This window comes from Anthonomus grandis, chromosome 13, assembly GCF_022605725.1.
Source record: "Anthonomus grandis grandis chromosome 13, icAntGran1.3, whole genome shotgun sequence".
Classification (NCBI taxonomy): domain Eukaryota; kingdom Metazoa; phylum Arthropoda; class Insecta; order Coleoptera; family Curculionidae; genus Anthonomus; species Anthonomus grandis.
Window position 1 is genome coordinate 6,513,754 of NC_065558.1, and position 19,234 is coordinate 6,532,987.

At 31.8% G+C, this 19,234-nt stretch overlaps 1 protein-coding gene across 1 annotated transcript in view; it reads left to right on the plus strand.

The window, feature by feature from the left end:
* Window positions 1-2,804: 2,804 nt before the first annotated feature.
* LOC126743974 (protein big brother-like) overlaps window positions 2,805-19,234 on the plus strand; it is an 80,267-nt gene continuing 63,837 nt past the window's right edge. The window contains exons 1-2 of the mRNA XM_050451269.1: window positions 2,805-3,158; window positions 11,861-12,049. Coding sequence (XP_050307226.1) covers window positions 2,991-3,158; window positions 11,861-12,049 — 357 coding nt within the window. The 5' untranslated portion in view covers window positions 2,805-2,990. The remainder of the gene's footprint in view (window positions 3,159-11,860; window positions 12,050-19,234) is intronic.

Genomic DNA, 19,234 nt, shown 5'->3' on the forward strand with positions numbered 1-19,234 from the left:
TATATAAAATGGTTTAAACAAAAATCAACCGCTACCACATTACTTCTGAAATTAGAGAATTAGCGTTTTATTTTAGTGGAATAAAGACTGTCCCTATTAACTTTACAATATTCAATTTTATTTTAGAAATTTAAAATCAGATTTAATCCTTAAATATGGAAAAAATATATTGCATGCAGAACTTATCTAAATAATATGTAAAAATGTGATTTCTGATTCTGTTGCTAACTTCCACTAACGCACCATATCTTCTTGAGGGATTTTCGGAACCTGCGTCACATAAACGCTAATAACTTTGCTTCTATAGCGATTTTTTTTTCTGGTTTTCACCGTTGAGGCTACGTGATGGTGTAGATTTTTTTTAGCCAAAAAACTGCTTTTTTCGCGAAAATAGGATCTTTGACCGCTTTTCAAGAAAAACCCTTTATAAGTGGGATTTTTCTGTGAAAGAAATTTGAACTTATTCCGCGGTCCTCGCAGACTTAACCGCTTGTGGAGCCTAAACGGCAATGTTCCCGATAATGCGGAAAAAACAGCGCTTTTCTACGTAAATGTAGCTTTCTTTGTTATTAAAACAAATTTTTTCAAAAAGAAACTCCTTCCGAGATAAACGAGCTCAAACTAAAAATTTTTTTTTTCGAAAAAAAAGTGAATTTTTCGAGAAACAATTTTTTTTCTACTACTAAAAATTTTTTTTAATTTTTTTTGTTTACATTGTTTGAAAGCTTAATCCTTTACGATTAAACAGATGTCTTACTCATGGCGCTAGGTATGATACAGGGTGAGCTGTGTTAACAAATATGAACCCCTTTTTGAGCCCTATTTTTGACCAATTTTTTCTATTTTTCTTAATAACTCTTTATTGGCGGCATCTAGAGATTTCAAATTTTCAGCGTATTAAGAACTTTTTAAAACTTATTTTTGGACATAGTTTACAACCTTCTACGTAGAGCAGTTTTTCTCTACACCTTTTTTTAACTTTGTCGCTTAATACTGGCATACCTATAACACCTACAAAAACCATTTTTTTTTCTGAAACAATCGGACACTATCTGGCTATAATCCACTAAAAACCGTTTCTCATCAAATATCACCGTTTTTCCGCAAGACGCTGTTATTTAAAAAAAAACCCAAAAAAAGCCGGTACAATCAACCAATCATACCTTGGAGACACACGCGGATCCAGCTCACCCAACCCATGTACAAATTTAATCATAAGGTAAAAACTTTCTTTTATACCCTAAAACATCGTCTGAAAATGGTGGATTTTGACGTCTACGCGCGATTTTAATGCCAACTTTTACGGCGGTTTTGACAACATGGAGTCAACGTGGATGAATCGGCTCGGACTTGCTTCCTAATTTCATTGATAAAATGCTTAAAATAGCTCAGAACTTCCTGAAATTGGTATGGAATTATTAAAGACACTCTCAAGAGTCATCCAGTGCTTACTTTCGGCGCTCAATATCGGTGCCGGTTTTCCAGCTGCCCACATATCATGCGATATCCACTGTATATACCTATAAAGTCCAAAAAGTGCAAAAAATATCGTGTATGTTCTATGTATATATATTACACATTGAGATTAACTTAAATTTTTTATGTTCACTTATAAATAATATATGTATATATTTTGTCCATAACATTACCGTCGCTGCTTACTGTCAATTGTCTGACTATTTTCATTTTTTGACTTGTGTAGGTACTTTCTGCAGTTTGTGTATTGCGCACTTTTCGGTGGAAACTCTGGCTTTAACTATGTCTTTCAAAAAGATAAGCAAATTAAAAAATGGCCATTTTGACGTGTAAGAGGCGCCTGGATCTCCCGATTGAGGTTTTGGGATTTTTCCTAACTCCACTGCAAACGGGTCCTGCAAATATTTCCATTTTTTTCGTTTGTTTTTATATTTGTTTAATAAATTATAGATATAAGTAAAATTGAAATTTTCCTTAAATATTGGCTATATATAAAACCTACCATTTCAGCTGCTATTTATTTCATTCCACAAACTTTGGGATCCATTTCTATTGCTGTGAGACTTTAGCCGTTTATTTCATATAGTCTTGCAAAAACAGCAGACATCAGATTTTCTGCATCCATTATCACAATTAGCTAAAAAAATAATATGAACTGAAAATGCACGCTCGGTTCCGAAAAAAAGCGACCAAGAATTAAAAATTCATTTCGGTAAAAGAGTCCTCGCCGATTGACGCTTGCAACAAGTTCCGACCGGCTTTGTCTATGTGCGGGAACATTTAAAAGCGCACTTTTTGCCGTTTATAAGCGCAGACTGCCAGTAAGCAGGAAACCTGCTTTCTTTATGTGTGTACCTTAAGACTCAGTTTTCTGGTCCTAAACTGGTTGAAACTTAATCCAAATTTAAAGCGACTTTTTTTTTTTGTAAATTGTGCCTCGCCAAGAAAGTTTCACTTCTTAGACACCGACCGAGAGAGGCTCGTTTACGGCATTTATTTATCTAAGAATCTAATCCGGCCTGTAATTACCAACAAAAGCGATCCCATAAAACACATTACAAAAAAAAAAAAGAACTTTAAGTCCCTTTTGAAGTCCCCTCAATAAAAGCAGATGCATCGAAACAATCAGATTTAACTCGGCATATCCGATAAGCTCATGAAATTTCATAGGATCACTCCCCTTTTGGCGAAAGAGTGGCGTTGCTCCGGTAACGAATATTCTTTAGGGGGGCCCCACAATCCCACCGGATTGGTCCGGCGGTTGATTAAAAAGCCCCGCCTAGTTAAATACGGAAAAAGAACAGGGAGTGGACCAGTGCACCAAGTGTGTGCCTTCAGATTTTCACTAGAGAGTGAGGTGAGTTCAGTTCAGCTCGCAGTTCAATTTCGGAACGTCGTACGTGCACGCTGTTGTAGTAGTAAATAAAGGTCGAGTTCGAGGACGCGTTTAACTATTTTTTCTCTTTTTCGATATTATTGAACTGTTTTTTTTTTTAATTGAAAAAGTGCCGAAGATGGATCACACGGTTTTGGGCATGATGCATCATAATCCCTTCGAGAATATCGGGATGTACGAGCAGCCGAAGCCGCGGTTTATCTTTAAGATGCCCCGGGTGGTACCAGATCAGAAGGCCAAGTTTGAGTCCGATGAGCTGTTTAGGCGGTTAAGTAGAGAAAGTGAGGTAAGTGTGGCCTTTTTTAAAGAAGGATACAATTAATATAAGTGTTCAGTCAATGGGCTACAAGAAGAGCCACGCGAAATAATAGAATTTGCACTTTTAAGTTATTGAGCAAAAAGAAACATGCCCAAGGAACACACGCTGGTTACATAACCGTTTATTTTTGGTTTACTTCAACTATAAATATTGGACATGTCCGCGTGATATATGTTGAGAAATTTAATGATATGTTCATATTTTATTTTGCGTGTTGTTTTAGTGACCCAGTCCAATTTTTTTAAATTTTAAGGGTTTAGTTGGATAAATGGTCAAGCTTTTCAAATTTTTTCCTTTAATTGCCAACGTTTCGTTCTATTTCGTCCTTCTTCAGGGCTCTGCAAAAAAATATATATAAAAAAAATACATATCGACAAATTAAAACGGTATGTTATACAATGGTCAAAAAAATAATTATCAACAATTAAAATACACTAAAAATACATTAGAAACAAATTAAATAAGTATATTAAAACTAAGCTCTTACACTATTCAATGACTAGGTACTTAAATTGTTTAAATACATTTTCAAAACACAGAGAGAAAAAACTAACAAAAAAAATTCCAAGAGTTATAGTTAAAATTAAAAAATTATATATACAGTGTGGTGACTTTAACTGGAATATATTCAGTTAAAACTAATCAAATTTTATCTCGCAAAATTCCTGAGACCCGTCGATTTTTGTTTATTTTTTTTCACATTTCAATATAGTTTTTGTATTTTTTCACCCGCACAGGGAGTGTCCAAATTAACCCAAACTTTTTTTTTTCAAATGGAAAGCCACTTTTTTTAAACTCTCATTGAAAAGAGCCCTTTTTCCTGATTAAATTGCCCTATTTGCTTTTGTGATTATCTAAAGAAGCAATAGGAAAAAAAACCATTAAATTATTAAAAGTCTCGAAATATTTTGTGTTGGTAAATTTTTGGCGTGGTTGTTTTTTTTATTGGTATCGAGACATTTCCTGACATTGTTGTAGTGTCACTGTTAAAGTGAATTTCAACCAGTTGTTAAATAAGTTAACTTATATTGAAAAAATGCCTTATTTATCCGAATCCCACAAGATTGAAATCTTAATAATGATTGGTTATGGGGACAGAAGTCGTATTCAGCTAGAGGTTGTCCACTTATTCAGGCAGAAATATCCAGATTTGCCATCTATTAACCTAGGTACGGTTAGTAAAATCGAAAGCAGATTTCGAGAAGTTGGACACGTGAGGGATGTTTCAAGATAAAGGTTTTTTAAAATCGATGAAAACACCCAATTAAATGTATTGTTAGCGATGGAAGAAAATCCGGTAACTGCAGCCAGAAGAGTAGCTCGCGAAAACTCTATTCATCATAAATCTGTGCTAAACATTTTAAAAGGTGCAAACAAACGACCTTATAAAATGCAATCCGTTCAAGAGTTATTGTTAGACAATCTAGATCGCAGAGTTCAGTTCTGTGAATTAATGATGACGAAAATCGCATATCTTCGGAGTGGATCTTTTTTTCTGATGAGGCTACATTCACCCTAAATGGCCATGTTAATAAGCAGAACTGTCGCAACTGGTCTGACGAGAACCCACACTGATGGGTAAGGGAAACTAATACATAATATCCCCAGAAAACTAATGTTTGGGCAGGCAAGTTATAGGGCCCATATTCTTCAATGATACTTTAACTGGGGAAAGATATCTAGAATTTCTTGAACATGAACTATAGTTCCAGTCTTACGGGCCTTATATCCGAGTCAGTTCGATCCAGATTTGTATAATGAAAGAATCTGGATGCAACAAGAAGGTGCTCCCCCACATTATGCCCGTAATGTACGCCAGTATTTAGATGACAATTTTCCAAACAGATGGATTGGTAGAAGGGGTGCAATCGAGTGGCCGGCACGTTCTCCCGATCTCACCCCACTCGATTTTTTTCTGTGGGGACATTTGAAAAGTCAAATTTATATGAACAAACCAGGAAACCTAGACGAACTCAAAGAACGTATTAGGCAAGAAATCCGACAAATATCTCCAAAAGTGTTAGAAAATGTCAGAAACGAATTTTATTATCGTCTTGGGCTTTGCCAACAAGTAAATGGTGCTCATTTTGAGCATCTTATACATTAAACGCAACTCTTAATAATTTAATGGATTTTTTTTTGTATTTCTCCTTTAGATAATCACAAAAGTAAATAGAGCATTTTAATCAAGAAAAAGGGCTTTTTTCAATGAGAGTTTAAAAAAGTGGCTTTCCGTTTGAAAAAAAAAAAGTTGGGGTTAATTTGGACTCCCCCTGTAGATGAAAAAATACAAAAACTATCTTGAAATATAAAAAAAAATAAACAAAAATCGACGGGTCTCAGAAATTTTGAGAGATAAATTTTGATTAGTTTTAACTGAATTTATTCTAGTTAAAGTCACCACACTGTATTATACTTACCACAGAAACATTAAAGCTCTTTTAATTGTGACAAAAAGAACAAAGCGGTTTCATTTTATATTTTATTCACGGTTAACAAGAAGGCGTATTACATATCAGTAATGGTATATCTAAAGATGTTAATAAAATGCGTTTAATGGATTGAGATTTTTTTAACAAATAACATACTATACTAATGTAGATATTTTTTTAGAATTTGTGTTTTATGCATCAGGGAGCATCATTCCTCGACGTACAAAGTATAAAAAATAAAATAAATTTTATTTCTTAAATCCTTGTTTAGTTTTGAGCAAACTTAATTTTTTTCAATTTGTATATATTTTTTGATATAATTATTGTTTCATAAACGTTGATGCATTTCCTATTTTTTTCTAGAATTCTTTGAGTATGATATTCCATTACTAAGTATGTAAATCCCTTGTCAGCTGTTTTAAATGCCGAAATTTTCTCCTTTGTGTAAACAGAATCGCATATGATAAACGTATATTCTACAGTTTAATAAATATACCTTGACCATAAAGTACCTAATAAAAAATTGTCTAGAACCAAAAAAACTAATTTTTTTTCAAAACTTTATGACTTATGTTAAAAAACTGAATTTCCATTTAATTGCGATAAAAAATGGCATAACTACTGCAATTTTCTTAGCGATACGTCTCGCTTTGCAGAAATAAAATAGGGTTTTTCCACGTTTTACTCGAAAACCTTAAGGTTATGTGAGAAAAATATATAGATACAAAAATTATAGATTTTTTTATCGCCTATATTAAAAAAAAAACATTTTTTTCTCAGAAAATTATTTTCTTCAAAAAAACCATTTTTTATTAACCCTACCCTTACCCCCGCCCACCCATCCCACACAACTTACTAGTAAGAAATTGTTTTCAAAAATCATTGTTTTTCAAAATAATACACATGCACAACAGCTAGTTTTGTCATTAATATCTAATCTAATAACTCAGTTTTTTTATTTAAATTTGATATAATTATATATATGTATATTAATAAATATTTAATAATAAAAACAGCGTTATTACATTGGATAATATGGGCGAAAAACAGTGATTTTTCAGAAGAATTTAATCATAGATTGTTAAACTGTACATCTATATAACACGTCTGCATAAATTCACATTTGTAGAGCTTTTGTATTTTCCTCCTTTAGATTTTCCCCCAATAAATGATAAAATTAGGTTTTCATTGAGACGAGATTTCTCGTCTCGAAGGCGATTTCTCGTCTCGTCTCGCCTCGATCATCGAGACGCGATTTTAACAATTAAGAGATTTTCATTACAAAATTTTTTGTACTGATTCTCTTAAAAGTCTGAATTTGTACTATACGTCGGGGAACCAAACTCGTATTGTTACTGGTGTATTATAACTCAATATGCCCTTCATCAGAGTTATGCAGATTTTTTCAATCTGTTTCAGGTTACGGTCTAATACATCTACTTTTAAAGGATTTAATCAACTAAAATTTGAAGATCTCATAATAGAATTGGCCATAAAAAAATATCTTTCATTCAGATTTTTTGAAGATGAAACATGTACAGCTCTGTTCTCGTTTTTAAATAAGGAGGCAAAGTTACCAAAACGAAATGCTTTACGGACAAAAATTTATAATAAATATTGTTCCATGCAAGAACAGAAAAAAAATTATTTTAGAGTCAATAACTGTTTTAAATTACCAACGTGTCATTTTACGGCATCACAGCTCATTTTATTGATCGATACTGGAAATTAAAGTGTTGTTTTGGACAGCATGCGGGTATCGAAATAGCCAACATATTTAACAGTGTAATTAACAAATACGAGATTAAACAAAGGATTCAAGGTATAACTACAGATAGTGCAGCATCAAATTTTACATTTACTCAGTATTTATCTAACATGATTGAAAATGTTGACAGTAGAGACAATCATTTCGTTTGCTTTAGTCACGTTTTAAATCTAGCAGTACAAGATCTACTTAAAATTATAAAAGCTGACAGTAGCGTGACAGACGCAAAAGACCTTGATATTTTTTCTATTGATGATGAAGACGAGATTTACGAAAAACTTGCCGATACTGAAATTGTTGATGTAAATAATAAATCGGCAGTAGATAATATTAGAACGCTAGCTCTTAAAATTAAAAGATCGAACCAGATTAAGCTTAAATTTATTAACTGTTGCAAGTCTGCCGATTTAACGATGTTGATGAACCTCTAAATATTTTATGTGAAAATAATGATGACTTAAAGGATTATCTTATTTCGTCTCAAGATTGGGAGCTATATAGTAAGCAGAATTTTTAATTATTTAAAAGTTTTTAAAACATTATCCGTTTCATTTCAAGGCAAAAAATACTGCACATTACCTATGGTCGTCTTAGGAGTTATTATGCTTCTAGATAAATTTGAAACCTGGGCTTTTGGACTGGATAATTGTCCAAATAGAAATACAACCAACGAAAAAGTTATAGAAGCTCTTCAAGCAGCAAGGGATAAAATCGTCAAACACTATTCAAAAACCAATTGGATACATATATTGTGTTGCATTAATATTGGATCCACGACATAAGTCTGAGACATTTAACTTTACGAACTGGGGAAAAAACTTAAAACAAGAAGCCATAACTAAATTTGAAAACTTGTATAAAGAAATGTATTACGTTAGTTCTAATATTGATATTCCTTTAGCATCTCAACCTTTCACCGTGATATTGATGACAATACCGATGACCTTAATCTGCAAAGTTTGTTTGAAAAAAGCAATGGCGACAGAGAGAACTGTAGAAAAGAAATTGATGAATATTGTTTATCTAAGAGAGCTGAAGGCAATTAAGATATTTTAGAGTGGTGGAGAAAGAACGAAGCGATTTATCCAAATTTATCGAAAATGGCTCGTGATTTTTTAGGTATACAAGCCACTTCAGTTCCTGCAGAAAGACTGTTCTCAAGGGCAACACTGACAATTAGAAAAGAACGAAGCCGATTGACTGGAGACATAAGCAATAATTTTGTTATCTATACTTTTCGTATTTCTATTAATCTTTATTTTATGTTTTGTTCATTTTTAAATGTTTAAAATTCATGTTTTAGTTTAGAAGTTTTTTTCCTTTAAAAATATAAAATTATTTGAGTTCTTACCTTTGTTATGTTTCTTTTGCTTTGTTAATTTTCTTATATTTAAAATGAATTAAATTTATTTCCCAACATAGTTTTTCATTTTCATTCTTCTAACCTTTAGAGGCTGTTGAGTTATTGCAACATCTACAGTCTTTCGAGATCGAGAAATCTCGAAAAAATTTCTCGATCTCGTCTCAAAAAAACAACCTCAGTCTCATCTCGATCTCATTTCGAAATCGAGAACGAGACGAGAAATCTGGAATTTCGAGAATCTCGTGAAACCCTAGATAAAATCGTATATATGAGTGTATAAAAATATATTGAAAATGTTTTTCCATAGATTTTGTTCGCCAAGAAAATTAGTTATTTATATTTTAACATTAATTATATTTGAGTCTAACTATTCGTAATTAAATAAGCATATAAATATATATATATATATATATATTTTGTTAGTCTCTCAAGTATTAAGCAAATCTATAAATATTTAATGCTTCTAGCGGAAAGTTTTTCTAAAGAACACAGCATATATGTATCCTAGTTTTTACTGTAGCAAGCAATTCTTTCCAGTTTCACTAATTTTATCTGTTAAAATGTTGCAAACAGTTAAGGTATGTTAGGTATGTACATCCTTTCATACAATTTTAAAAATGAACGCTCGACTCCATAGTTCAGTTTTATAAAATATTCAGCAAAGAATGTTTATAGATCTTATCGGACTATTTAAAAATAAGTATTAAATATATTTTACATGTCCCTGGCCAGTGCAATTTTTTATTTTAATAAAGACAGTGTAGTGCTGCCTCTGGCCCGGCATAAATTCTATTTATGCTATTTTAAATCGGTTAATAATGAATGAACCATTTAAAAAGATATAGTAAATACCAACTGTACTTCCTATTGAGATTTTATATCATTAGTCTTCATTACATTGTATTTGAAAATTATTTGTATTTATATAAAAAAATCGTTTGGTGGTTTGGTTATTTCTTATAATTCTCCTTATCATATGGTCGCGTCATATCCTTTTTTTTTATTGGAATCTTGCCTTGACACCTCTATACACGACAAAAGAGATAGAGAAAGATGAAAGAAATGCAGGAAAAAATTAGGTTGTAAATTGTAAATGAAACCGGATCTCTTGAAGTTCCTTTCTATACAATTCTATCTCTATCCATCTATGTTCCATTTAAAAATTTGTACTAAAACGTATTTACTAAAAAAAAGAACCACCGGGATAAATCAAATTTGTATTGTGGTAATCTTAAAGGCAATTTAGGTAAAATTAAAGAGTGATTATTTTTCTGTATCTCTGTACGCGAAACGTTAAGAAAAAGAGCTATTTTAACTTTCTCGATGTGTTCCAAAGTTGAAAGGAGACATGAAAGTATAATCTTTTTCTTAATGACTCGTACTACCTACACAAAAATATTACTGGGGATGAAATGATCCTGAGACAGCAATTCATAATTCACAGGATGAAAAACTAACCTAGACTGCCTGAAAAAAGATTAAAATTTCATTTATTTCAAGTAAAAAAATAAATAAATCTAAGGAGTTTGAAAAATGGAAAGATTGACCTCAAGTGCCTGGAAGAAACTCAAAATTTCATCGACTTTTTGGAATAAGAACGAAATGGCTCTCAAGAGCTTAAAGCGAGGAAAAACTGAACTCAGCTGCCTGGAAAAAGACTAAAATTCCATCAACTCCTTGGAATTAAAACAAAATTACTCTCAGGAGCTTGAAACATGGAAGAAGCTCCAAACTTTGTAGACTTTTTGGAATAACAATAAAATAGCCAGCAGTGGTGTATAGGTATCATTTTTAATCAAGAATATTTAATTAAAAATCACGTACTGACACCACATCAGATAAAAATTAAAAAAAAATCTCTCACATAAAAAAATGCCCGTTTATTACTCCTAAGACCAAATTTTATCAAGTATCTGAAGTCATAAATTATTTTTCTTAAAATTTAACACTCGAATGTTTTTAACGAAAATTAAGGCTTATTGTGAACACAGAATGCGGTGTAAAAGTTTAGACACTGCAAGTCGGGACACCCTGTATAAAGACAGTTATTTTACATTAATTTTCTTGGTCCTACGAGCCGGACTGGTACTGCTTACGTGTTTATTGTTGTACGTTGTCACAAATATTGAATTGAATGTGAATAAAATATATAGGATGTAAGTCTAAACTCATCAAAAGTCCAATTTTGTCAAAAACTGGATTGAAAAAAACACGACTCGAAGGCAAAAAAAGAAGCCAGAATTGTCTGTAAATTATGTTTCATTCATTCAAATCTAAATAAGGATGTGCCTCTTGAAATTAGACGCACCATGGCTTAAATTTTAAGAAATACATGTGACATATACTTAGTAGAGAAAAAATTACATAAACATGACTAACCATACATCCGGGTCACTCATGTTCTTAGAAGTTTTTAGAATTTAATAAATATTAGTTCTCAGAAAATTGATGATGCTATTATATCAGCTTGATGGTAATGAAATCTAAATTAAGAAGTTCGAAACCGTCCATAATTATTTTAATGTATGGGGTAGTGCAATAAAATCGAAATTCCAGGCAGTTAAGATTTTTTGTACAGTCTTTGTAGTTTAGTCAAAGAAAGAGTTCGAGTGTCTGAAAGAAAGAGGTAATTTTATTCAGATCAGTTCAATCCATGTAATTTTCAATTCTTATGCCCTATATATCGATCAGATTAGAATTCCGAAAGGTTTGTTCTTGCATAAATTGCGGAATGATTAAGGTATGGTTTTATTCTAGGCAGTTGTGAAGAACAACAGTAAAGCGTCACTAGTTTTCTAATAAAAATGTGGGCACTGCTGAAAAATTTAAAAAAAAGTATAGTCGATTTGGTTAAATAGGATTTAGATCTTCTGAGGTTTCAACACGTCCAGAATCATATTTTAGGGTTGCAACGGATATGACTGTCTTACAACTGTCTGGTAAAAAAAAGGCATTAGTATAACCTCAGGAATGTTGATGCTTTCATAAATTTAACTTTTAAAAGTATTTTTTCGTCCATATGTTGTCCAATTATTTGGGGAGAAATCTGTGTTTCTTGTGATTTTTAATTAAATATTTAACTTAAAATTGGAATTTTCCGTTTTAGGTTAAATACACGGGCCACAGAGACCGCCCCACCGAAGAACGCGTCACGAGATTCCTAAAAGCGTGCCAAGAAGGTCACACGGAAATCGCATTTTCCGCCACCGGTACCAACCTCCATTTGGTCTTTAATCCCCCCAACTCTGCCTACATGTCCGAGAGCCAGTGCGATTACGAAAAAGACCAACAAAAGGTAAATTGAACATTTCGAGTTTGAGAAACACGTTTTTTTCATTGTGCACTAAGGAAAATAGGATCTTTATTGTAACGTCCTTTTAAACAAACAAAGTCAAAGTCAGAATATGCTTCTTTATCTAAATAATAAATTCTCATTGACAAAGTTTTTTTAGTTAAAAGCTCCTATCTATCGGGTTGTGTCCAAAGGGTTAATTTTGGTGGTCATTGCTCTGAAGAATTACAGACTAGTACAGGGGTTCACCAAGGTTCTGTACTGGGGCCGTAATTGTTTGATTGACCTTCCTTTGCTCCCCATAAAGGGTAGGGTTACTATGTTTGCATTTGGCATGAAAAACACATTTACCAACTAAAAATGTTTCTGGATACTGACTTGCTTGTGATTAGGGAATGTTGCAATGCAAATCGACTTTGTTTTAGTACGTCAAAAACAAATATGTTAAATTTCAAATGTTCAATGAATTCTGTCACTATCAATAAGGAGCCGATTTCAACTCCATAGTGTTGCAAGTTTTTGGTATTGACAATTGATTGCAGACTCAAATTCCAGGCACACACATGTAATTAAAGTGTGTGGTATAGGGTGTCATCACGTGGCTAGAATAATTTCTAAGAAGTTAGATTTTTACATTGCAAAAAATGCTTATCATGCTCTTGTAGAGATTTGTTTCTGAGGATCATGTGCCCACTATCTCTTTAATTATTAATTACAGTATTTGTTCTGCAAAAAAGCGCAATTAGAGCCGTTTGGGGAGTGAGATGTCATGTATCTTGTCGGCATCTTTTTGGGCAACATAGAGTCTTGAAAATATAACTATAGTCTTTAAAAAGCACAAGCAGGAAATTGTAGGAGGCAGTTGTTTTGAAACTCGTCTTACATACACCCTTCGGTTGCTCATTCTACATTCAGAGCAAGTGAGAAGTTAAATTTATTTACATGGGTAAAAAAATGTTCAATCACTTTCCTATTCGAATAAGAAAACTCTTATATTAGATTTAAAAAGCAGTTAAAAGTATTGTTAGTTACTGAGGCATGTTATACATTCCTGATATCTTCTGATATCTACTAGCTCTGTTTGGGACAATAAAGCTACTTTTTGAATTCGAGAACTTCCAAAATTACATATAAACAAAAGAAATCTTTAAATGCAGACGAACTATATGTTACTATAGTCATCTCAAGATAAAAGTTTGCATAACATAAAAAGTTTATTAATGTAAGGGTTTAAAAATATAAATTTTACACATACGCAAAGCATCTTACTCTTTACATGCTTTTTGAAATTTTTGACAATATGTTAAATGGAATTTTAATCTCGAAATATTACCAAGACACTGCAAAATTAATCCCCTAAATCCATGAATTTCGAGTTTTTGCAACATGCGAAAGGCTTTTTCAACGTCACAGAATATTACCGCTGCAATCTCTCCATATCGTTAATTTTCAGATAGAGCTTTTCCAATTTAATAATATAAAAAATAGCGTAATCAGTCGTATTCTTAGATGATTGAAAACCAAACTGGGAATCAAACATTACTAGATTCCAGAAATTTCTACTATTCTGTTTTTAAGCAATTTCAATGGAATTACAATGGCATTTTTTAGAAATTCTGTTTGATAGTGATGATAATGCTGAAATAGGGAGATTTTGACACTTTTTATTGGAAATACGATGCCAACCAAAAGAATTTTTGTTTTTTATTTCCACGGTCTTTTTGATACGTATATGTCTGATTTAAATTCTGCCAAACGTATACATCAAGGTGTGTGGGATAGCCATCATGCAGAAACCAATAATTTAGAAGGATATTTAAAGGTTTGCAGCAGTTGTGGTAATATATGTTTTGTAAAAAAATTAAATATTCATTAGCGATCAGGCAGATTAACGGACCCTAATAAAATATTACTTATTACTTCTATCCAAACATCGATAGTTTTACTCCTATCTAAAAATAGAGTGCAATGTATATCTTCTGCTAGGGAACCTCTCAGCATGCCTGTCTTAAGCTGGTTTAGCATTAAACTGCGATTCGCCATAAGCTCAATGCAAATTAAGCTTATGGCGAATAAAAAATAACGTTTATTTCAATAAAATGCGATGGCGTACTAGCGATAAAGCCCTTACGGACGTCACTGGTAAAAATTATTTTTTTTCTCGTACGTTAAAAAATGCCCCCTAATGCATAAAACACATCTGCAATTTAAATGCTTTTTAAGACTCCTTATATTTAAGTGTATTATACTAGGATAGAAAAATGTGAAATTTTTGAATGTCATGTTCTGATCCTGATGTTGCTCCTCGAATAAATTGACGCTGTTCCACCACGAGATCAGTTTTTACAGTTCATCTATGCGTATCTGTTTTATTAAAACCTAAGAAAAGGTTTGAATTAAATTATTATACAGGTTTTTTTTTTTTTTAAGGTTAAAACACAAAATCTACAACATCACAGTTTCTATGATGCTAGATATGATAGATGCAGAACTTGCATAAGAGCTTGTGGTGAATACTTTGAAAATTTATTGTACCCCAGGATCAATAAAAATTAAATTATTTGATTATTTTTGTAGCTTTTGTTTTTTAGGCATTAAAAACAAGATCTGATTTTTAATGCAAATGTAAGTTTTACCAAAAAAAATAATAGTAAACTAATAAATAGTAACTTCGTTAGTATAATTATCATTGGTTTTACTGATAGTTTTCCATACTATTAACTGTTTCTAAAAGAGTGTTTCGTAGTATATCAAATAGCATAACTTTTTCATTTTTTATGAGGTAAGACACCCGCATAATTTTTCACCATTATGAAATTAGGGAAGTTTTTAAACTGATGATGGTCAGGATAAAACATTCATTATTTCTCTTACAGTATAAGAGATTTATTCATTATATTCGATACAGTATACACTGCTGATATAAACCTACTAAAGATTTTAGCAAACTTAAAATGGGGGAGTGATTACAAGACCCTCCTAAAAATATACACTACCATTATTAGACCAAAAATAGACTATGGAAGTATAGTTTATACATCTGCAAGGAAATCATATATAAATACAATAAATCCAATACAAAATCTATACCTTAGAGTGTGTACTGGAACTTTGCCAACTAGTCCAATTACCAGCTAAAATTGTATAACAGGAATCACTCCTCTCGACATCAGACGCACACATCTACTCCTAAAATATTCAACCAAATACTACTTTTCAAATACAAATACCAGAAGATTTATATACTCGAAGCAATCAAACTATTCCACCTAACATAATACTAATGAAATCACTCAAAATGTATAATATAAAACTCCCTGAAATAGGCCATCATACCAACTATAACTTTCCACCCTGGATATACTTTAATATAGATATAAACTTAAATCTAACTAAATTCAATAAAGAATCCACACATCATCAAATTATAAGAAATGAATTTTACACCATTATTAAGAATAATTACTCCGACCATATCATAATTTTCACAGACGGATCAAAGACAAATACACATACCAGCTCAGCTTTTTTCTCAAAATATTTCTCACAAAAATGTGAAATAAATTTAAATAGCATTATACTTACAGCAGAGTTACATGCTATTGAAGAAGCAATTATTTTCATAAAAAACATCATCTTTCAATAAATTCTTAATTGCTACAGACTCACTCAGCTCATTACATACTCTTAAAAGGTATAGTGGTGAACACCCATCATTCATAAATATTCAAAATGAAATAATCAAATGCAATAGAAATGGTAAAAATATTAGTTTTATCTGGATTCCCAGTCACATAGGTATAGACGGGAATGAAACAGCTGATAACATGGCAAAAAATCCAACTGGTATTTGTTCTAAACTATCAAATACCTTTTACTACAGAGATCTATTCCTGCAAATAAATAACAAAATACAAAATTTAACTCAACTCAAACTAGATTTAGACGAAACCGACAATAAGCTCCTTAAGATAATCAAAATACAACCTTCACCTTACCTAGATGTAAATTTAAACAGAAAAGACGAATCAATAATTTTTAAAACTCTGATAGGCCACACTAAAACTCATGAATATATCTTAAAGAAGGAAAATCAACCGATATGCCCCTTTTGCAACGATTATAATCTCACCATAAAACATATTTTTGCACATTGCAATAGACTGCATACATTTAAAATAAAACACAATTTACCTTAAACAATGAAAATATAAAGAATATAATAGAATTCTTAAAAGATTTACTTCTTTATATATTAAAATATAAAAAAAAAAAACGTACAGGGCGCTAAATGGCCTCAGATGCTGATGCGCCTTTACAAACCTAAATTCTCTCTCTCTCTTACAGTATAAGAGCAAAACAAGTGGTAATTAAGTGAAAAAGCAATCATCCTGGGAACTCCCTGTATTATTTTCACAATAAAGAAGAACTTTGAAAAAGTGATTACTGTCCTAAGGCATTTCATCATTGGACAATATTATAAAGTTATTAAAGTTAGACAGATACTCTCATTGGCGTAGTTTAGATTTTTTTTTTAAATTTGGTTAGAATCTTTGAAAAATTTGCTTATAACTCGAAAACCGTAAACATTTCACTAAGGTCATATGGACATATTTCGATAGCCCATAGAAAGACCTAACCTAACCCCAGTTAAAAGGTTTTACAAGTTTTTCTGTATAGAAGAATAATTGGACTTGTCTGGATATGTATTTCCAAAACGGCGTCACTGCAAGAATTTTTCAAAATGGCGCGCGACGACGCTCCGAGACGTCGACCAATAGCCGACGGGCGTCGTTATTGATCGGGGCGTCTCGACGCCATACTGAAATAAATTGAAAAGGGGAGTGGAGAGGAGGGATGTTCGCTCGCTTGTTTCACCCGGAAACTCCGGATAGAGTCGATAATAATTCTCTTACGGTAGCATCGAGTTTTACAGCCCTTAGGGATGATTTCGAAATAAACTTTTAAGTGAAATACAAAAAAAAACCAGGATTTTATGGCCCGTGGGTTCAATGATGCCAAGCCAAATTGCGCTATACAAAATAAACGGGACAGTAAAAGAGACACATTTTGACCTATAGGATAATAAACAAGAGCCGTTCGGTTCGTTGGGCGTAATAAATTTTTAATGGCCACCCTTCAAAGTGTAACATTTTACAGTCGGTTTACGACTTAAACACGAAAATATGGCATAATAATGCCGGGGCATACACAAAGCCGTTCCGTCCCGACAGATATGGTTCTTTAGTGTCATAATTATGGGACAATGGGTTGGGATTGGTACCGTTTTGCTTAATTACACGGTCTTTTTTTTTGGGTCTGGGATAGGCATATGAATACAATTAGAGGTGAATATTAGGCCATTTTTTTTTATTGAAAAGAAAAAGAAATTTTATTTTAAGCAGTTAAGAAAACGGTGCAGTATTTTTTGGGGATTTACCGGATGAAATTTTCCTAAAAACATAATATTTCAGGAGCATGTTCTTCCAAAGAAAATGCTCAATTGGAAAAAAAAATTGTATTCCAGCGGTGTTTTTTGGGTTCAAAAGCTTCAAGAATATCGAAACAGGATATATTTGGCTAAAAGAGGGTCTATATGGAAAATCAATCCCAGAGGAATATTCTTCCTTTAAGATTTCGAGCAGTTCTATAGTTGGTCTGCTCAAAAATGTAATCAATATGCTCGGTTCTTATTTGGGCCTTAAAATTTAGCAAAGTTTTAAATCTTTAGGCCAAATATTTAATAGACAATAAATAGCAAATTTCATTTATTTTTCAAAATAAAATTAGGTTCTTCAGCTTGGAATAACTTTAACTAGAGTCATTTTATCACATATTTAAAGTGTAGTGATCGAGTGTAAAGACTAAATTTTTTTAAATGCCGAAATTTTCTCCCTTGTGTAAACAGAATCGTATATGTTATACAAATATTCTACAGTTTAATAAATATACCTTCACCATAAACGGTTGATAAATATATCAATCGTTTGAATTTAAAAAGTGCATTTTTGAACCTAGATCATGAAAAGTTGTCTAATATCAAAAAAAAACTGAAGAAATCGAAAACTTTCTTTTCGAGAAATAAAATAGGGTTTTTTTCACGTTTTACTCGAAAACTTTAAGGTTATGTAAGAAAAGTATAGATACAAAAACCATAGATTTTTTACCACTCGTAATTTTCTTAAAAAGCATTTGTTTTCAAGCAATTATTTTGTGCAAAAAAAATCGTTTTTCATTTAATCTACCCTCAGCCCCCCACCCACCCCACACAACTTACCAGTTAGAAATTATTTTCAGAAATCATTGTTTTCTAAAATAATACGCATGAATAACAGCTGGTTTTGTTGTTACTATCGATCTAATAACACAGTTGTGATATAAATTTTATATAATTATATATATGTATATTAATAAATATTTAATATTAACACAGTGCTATTTGATTGGATATTATAGACGAAAAATGATAATTTTTCAAAAGAATTCATTACTGGGAAAATGTTTGGGGTGGGTGGGGGGGGGTAAAGGTTGTGTTAATGAAAAACAATGTTTTTGCAGAAAATACATTTTTGATATAATTTTATATATTCATATTTAGTACAAGATCAGCGTTATAAGATTGGATAATATGGACAAAAAACAGTGATTTTTCAAAAGAATTTCATCAAATAGTTGAGGTGTAGTGATCGAGCTTAAAAACTAGTTATGTCTAAATGAATCAATTATTTTACCGGCCGAAATTTTCTTCAGTTTATAACGGAATCGTATATGATATACGTATATTCTACAGTTTAATCAATATACCTTGACCATAAATTTACGAAAAATTTATTGATTAAATATATATTTAACGATAATATAATGTGTTGCTTAGGGTTCTTTTGAAGTTACGTCTCCTAATGAGTTTTTCACGATATTCCAGTTTATCAAATCAAAAAGTACTACCAACTAATTCTTAGTATTAAACCTAACTAAACTTTTTCTATACGAAAATTTATAGATTATTAGGATAGGGTAACCGAACCCAGATTGGTAGAGAATAAGGTATTGCCTAAACCCCAAAAGGTACATCATGGGTATGCCATGACTTCCTAAAACACTAAAAAAAATTAACCTATTGTAAGAAGTAAGATATCAGATATAAAAAATAACAAGAAAAAAGCAATGATAAAACAATAATAATAAATG